The 6000-nt window shown below is 39.7% G+C and overlaps 1 protein-coding gene across 2 annotated transcripts in view; it reads left to right on the plus strand.

Moving 5' to 3' along the window:
- ARMC10 (armadillo repeat containing 10) overlaps nt 1–5712 on the plus strand; it is a 36549-nt gene extending 30837 nt beyond the window's left edge. For both annotated transcript variants that reach the window (XM_027123835.1, XM_027123836.1), the window contains 2 exons: nt 4420–4491; nt 5387–5712. In XM_027123835.1, the coding sequence (XP_026979636.1) occupies nt 4420–4491; nt 5387–5638 (324 nt within the window). In that variant the 3' untranslated portion in view covers nt 5639–5712. The remainder of the gene's footprint in view (nt 1–4419; nt 4492–5386) is intronic.
- Nucleotides 5713–6000: the final 288 nt, after the last annotated feature.

Raw genomic sequence — 6000 nt, forward strand, 5'->3', positions numbered from 1 at the left:
GCCGCCAACCCCAGTCCTCTCCCTGCGCTCCGTCCGAAACCGAAACCCGAGCCTCAGAGCCTCAGATCGCAGCCCCGTCCGCCCCGGCGGGTGAGCAGACAAGCCTCTCGGGCTGGTGAGTGCCGGTCGGCACCAATCCTCTGTGCGGGAATCTCCCTGCTTTGCCCTCCGCACCCGTTGCTGTGCACTCCTCCGCGGCTTCGAAGCTCCCCCCCTCCGCCCCCCGCAGTCTCCGCCCGCGAAGGGGCTTCCTAGTGTGTGGAAACTTTTCCTCCTTCACAGCTCCCTCCCACTGGTGCAGGTGCCGTCCCTATTCTTTTGTCTCTGTTTTTTCTTTTTTTTTCTTTTGCCCTACCCAGGTACGTGGGGAGTTTCTTGCCTTTTGGGAGGTCTGAGGTCTTCTGCCAGCGTTCAGTAGGTGTTCTGTAGGAGTTGTTCCACGTGTAGATGTATTTCTGGTGTATCTGTGGGGAGGAAGGTGATCTCCGCGTCTTACTCTTCCGCCATCTTCAAGGTCCCCCGGTTTATATTTTATGACATGTTGAAAGTGACTCACACCACAATACTATGTTCATTTTTGGTTTGTTTTGTTTTGCCACTACATTGCCTAGCAGGTATTTCTGGGATAGAAAATTTGCTTTTTTCGTCTGTCTGGGAGGCTAACCACCAGTTGTTTCTCCATTAAACAATGACTTTAGGGACTTTCCTGGCAGTCCAGTGGTTAAGACTTCGCCTTCCAATGCAGGGGGTTGTGGGTTCGATCCCTGGTCGGGGCCGCTTGGCCAAAACTCCAAAACATAAAACAGAAGCAATATTGTAACAAATTCAATAAAGACTTAAAAAATGGTCCACCTCAAAAAAGTCTTTTAAAAAAAATGAGTTTAAAGTTGCAACTTGCAAATGAACTTTTGGATAATGATCCATTTGTAAGTGGAAGAATGTATCCATTTTAGATATTTTCTTAGTAAAAAACCACCAACATGAATTTTTTAAATCTTTATTTTTAATAAGTGATCTCACTCTACTATAATAACCTCTTGGGTTCAACACTGATTCATAACTAAATACGAATAGTAGAAGGTGAATTTAAATAAACCTTGTGTTTGCTACATCTGCCATGAGAACAAAAGTAAGTAATGGCTTAAAAGAAATGTCCTAGAGCCACCACAAGATGGCATATGTGACACAAGAAAAAGTTACGGTTCAATAGGACAGACCATGGTTTCAAAACAAAATACCGTATACATGTTTAATCTGTAGTTGTACTCTAACTTTATATATATTTTTTCTCACCTTTAACACACGAGACGTAAACCCAGGTCACGAGTCTAAAAGCGGGCGGCTGATTTCTATCTATCTTTATACTTTTTATTTTATATTGGAGTATTGTTGATTTACAATGTTGTGTTAGTTTCAGGTGTACAGCAAAGTGATTCAGGTATACATATACATATTATTTTTCAAATTCTTTTCCCATTTAGATAAATACAAAATATTGAATAGAGTTACCCGAGCTATAGAGTAAGTCCTTCATGGTTATCTATTTTAAATAGTGTTTATATGTTAAACCAGAACTCCTAATTTATCCCTCCCAACACTATTCCCCGGTGGTCACCCTAAGTTTGTTTTTGAAGACTGTTTCTGTTTTGTAAATTAGTTCATTTGTATCATTTTTTTTTAGATTCCACATACAAGCGATATCATATGATGTTTGTCTTTCTCTGTCTGATTGACTTCACTTAGTATGATCATATCCAGATCCATTCACGTTGCTACAAATGGCATTATTTCATTTTTTTAAGGCTGAGTAATATTTCCTTATATATGTACCACATCTTCTTTATCCATCCACCCGTCGATGGACATTTTAGTTGCTTCCATGTCTGGGCTAGTGTAAATAGCCCTGCAAGGAAGGTTGGGGTGTATGTGTCTTTTTGAGTTATGGTTTTCTCCGGATATACGCCTAGGAGTGGGATTGCCAGATCATATGGGCAGCTGTTTCTTAAGGAACCTCCCTACTCTTCTCCATAGTGGCAGTCACCAATTTACATTCCCACCGACAGTGTAGGAGGGTTCCCTTTTCTCCATGCCCTCTCCAGTATTGTTTGTAGACTTTTGGATGATGACCATTCTGACTGGTACCCCTTGATACCCCCTCGTGCTTTTTTTTTCTATTGGAGTATAATTGCTTTACAATATTGTGTTAGTTTCTGCTGTACAGTGAAGTGAATCAGCTATGTGTATACCTATATCCCCTCCCTTTTGGTCCTCCCTCCCATCTGCCTATTCCACCCCCCATCCCACCCATCTAGGTCGTGTCAGAGCACCGAGGTTAACTTCCTGTTTTATAGCAGGTACCTGCTAGCTCTCTATTTCATGCGTGGTGGTGTATATGTCCGTACTGATCTCCCAATTCATCCCACCCTCCGCTTCCCCCACCCCGTGTCCACATGTCCTTTCTCTATGTCTGCATCTCTATTCCTGCCCTGCAAATACGTTAATGTGTACCATTTTCTAGATTCGATGTATATGCGTTAATATATAGTGCCTGTTACCAATTTACATTCCCACTGATAGCGTAAGAGGGTTCCTTTTTCTCCGTGTGCTTTCCAGTGTTTATTGTGTGTAGATTTAAAGATAATGGACATTCTGACTGATGGAACATGATGCCTCATTTTACTTTTCATTTGCATTTCTCTAGAAATAAGTGATGTTGAGCATCTTTTTTGTTCCTCTTGGCCACATGTATGTCTTCTTTGGAGAAATGTTTATTTAGGTCTTCTCATTGTTTGGGTTATTTTTTTATATTGAGCTTCATGAGCTCTTCGTATATTTTGGAAATTAACCCCTGTTGGTCACATCATTTGCAAATATTTTCTCCCATCCTGTAGGTTGTCTCATCGTTTCTATGGTTTCTTTTGCTGTGCAGAACCCTCCTGCACTCTTTGAAATTTATCATGAACATGTATTAATTTTATTTAAAAGTTTTAAATGATAAAAATAGTAAAAGTAGGGAAAGTCTTATATCTTTCTATTTAACAAATTAATATGTACAGTGTGATCAAAGGAATGTGTATTAGGATATGTATATGAGAAAATACCAAACTTAGTATCATTTCTAGTCATGGAAATGTGCATTTCATTTTCCTTTCTGCTTTTCTATAGTTAAAAATAATGTTCTATAGTAAACACATAATGCCTTTGTAATTCGAAAAAGGTTTATATAATAATATCCGGGTCTCTTCCAGGGAGTAATGGAGGGCACATTTGTCACTTTTTCCTGATTTCAGTCTGCTCTCCCTGCTCCTCACTTTCTGCAATTTCAAGTATCTTGTAGAAAGTATACTTTTACATGACTCGCATTTTTTTTTTTGGCTGCGTTGGGTCTTCGTTGCTGCGCGCAGAGTTTCTCTAGTTGTGGCGAGCCGGGGTTACTCGTCGTTGCGGTGCGTGGGCTTCTCATCACGGTGGCTTCTCTTGTTACAGAGCGTGGGCTCTAGAGCGCAGGCTCAGTAGTTGCAGCGCACGGGCTTAATTGCTCCGTGGCATGTGGGATCTTCTCGGACCAGGGCTCGAACCCGTGTCCCCCACATTGGCAGGTGGATTCATTTTTTTTTCTTTTTATATAGCAAGTTCTTATCAGTTATCTATTTTATACATGTTAGTGTATACATGTCAATCCCAATCTCCCAGTTCATCCCACCACCACCAACCCTCCGCCACTTTCCCCCTTTGGTGTCCACACGTTTGTCCCCTGCATCCGTGTGGCAGGCGGATTCTTAACCACTGCACCACCAGTGAAGCGCCACGACTCGCATTTTTAAAGGAAGAATTCCATTTGAATGTTTTCATTACTGACTTTTCAGTTATAAGTGATGAGTTCTGATATTTTGGCTAGTCAGCTATAAGATAACATTTGCTTATTTATGTCACTGCGTAGTTAAATGATTGTACAGTTTTTCACATAGAAACGATAAGCTCCAAGAATCATAGAAACCTAGTATAAAGCACCATATTGTTAGTCTTCATAACCAAACTATCCCCAAATTTTCATACTTGAAGTAGAAACAGGTTTGAGAGATTCGTTTTTTTGTTCTAAAGATATTTCACTTAACAGTAATCGTAATAAAGATTATTTATGTAACACATGTTAAACTTACTCTGTGTTAGGTATTTCTGTGCGCCAGGGGTAGGTAGCTAAGATGTTCATTATTTTCTCCCTGTCTCCCTATCAGTATCATTGGAAAACTAAGGTTTTAAATAAGAGGAATTGAGAAAGCTTCGTGGAATGGAGAAAATTTGAGTCAGACGTTGAAGAATAGGCAGGACTTTAAAATGTGGACTTGGTTGGGGGACAGCATGCCAGGGAGAGAAAACCCACGCTTGCTAGTCTGAAATAAACTAATGTTCTTATTTCAGGTTCAAGTTTTAAAACTGCTTTTGAATTTGTCGGAAAATCCAGCCATGACAGATGGACTCCTTGGTGCCAAAGTAAGTTCAGTAGCTTACATATTTGTTTTGTCCATACAAATATATAGATTTGGACAGACAGATCTGGAAGGAAAGGACTTACCTCAAATATTAACAGGGATTATCTCTGAGGAGCAATATTAGAGGTGGGGTTTTTTTTTTGGTTCTTTCTGCTGATATGAATTTCCTATAATTTCTGTAATGAACGTATTTTACTTTTAAAAATCATTTTGAAAAGTTCTCCCTAGCAATAATGAATTACATTTTTTCTGTCTATGTCCAATTTGGGGTACTTATATATCATCACGTTTTATATTTGACCTGCTTATGTTCAGTGTATCTTAGTATCCACTGACACACTAGTATTTATGGAGGCCGCAGTATGTGCCTGATGCCAGGCTGAGTGCCAGGATACACCAGTGAGTACAGCATTACCTGGTGCTTGTCCTCGTGAGCTTACAGTCTAGGGAGAGGAGACAAAAATATGTAAGAAAGGAGCAGTTAAAAGCTGTGGTATTTTGAAGGAAGCATAGGTTAGTGCTGTGGTAGAATGGACCTCACGTCCTATAGAAAAGGGACCCTGTCATATTCATCTGCTCAGCCCTATGCCCTGCACACTGTGTTTGGTGAATTAATGAGTTTCCATGATGACTGTATATGATGGATCTTAAAGAGGAAATGGGTGTTTTTCCAAATGACTACATTCTAGGATTCCAAGGAAATAGTATTAACCTCTTTTTTCCATTAGTATATGACATAGGAGTGCCTAAGATTTTACACATTTACGTTACGCAGTCTTAAGGATAGTTTTCTATGACAAGATCTTTAAAATGCATTTACTACAGCTTTAAAATGTGAACATACACATGGAAAATGTTTTCGTATATTTTTTAATCTTCATTGTTTCCTACTTCAGGTGGATTCATCATTCCTTTCCCTTTATGATGGCCATGTAGCAAAGGAGATTCTTCTTCGAGTTCTCACACTGTTTCAGAATATAACTACCTGCCTCGAAAAGGAAGGCCGTTTAGCTATTCAGCCAACTTTCACTGAAGGTTCACTGTTTTACCTGTTATATGGAGAAGAATGTGCCCAGAAAATGAGAGCTTTAGTTTATCACCATGATGCAGATGTGAAGGAAAAGGTAACAATGATACCAAAATTCTAACTGGTTGGTCATATTTTTCCAAAGAGTAATGCAGTCTAGAAATAATACACATAAACTTCTCATTTTTCACCTTCCTTACAAAGGGATTCTTTGAACTGCTGAATTTAAACAAACAGTAAATATCACCTTCCATCATTAACACAGCTACAACTTGCCCTGGTCTCGGACCATTTTATTGATACCAAAATAAGAGCTTGTTCTGAAACCATTTTGTTTTTATTTTGCTTTTTGCTAAGCTACTTCAGTTATCCTCTACAGGGAGTGACAGTGACCTTTTTATGTGTAAGCTACCCTTCCACTGTTGGCAGTGCTTTGCAGTTATGCATCTGGGACAGCAGCAGTATGTTTCATAAGCGCCCTAG

Source organism: Aethalodelphis obliquidens, unplaced genomic scaffold (genome assembly GCF_003676395.1).
Source record: "Aethalodelphis obliquidens isolate GAN/ISIS:26980383/991018 unplaced genomic scaffold, ASM367639v1 scaffold27, whole genome shotgun sequence".
Classification (NCBI taxonomy): Eukaryota; Metazoa; Chordata; class Mammalia; order Artiodactyla; family Delphinidae; genus Aethalodelphis; species Aethalodelphis obliquidens.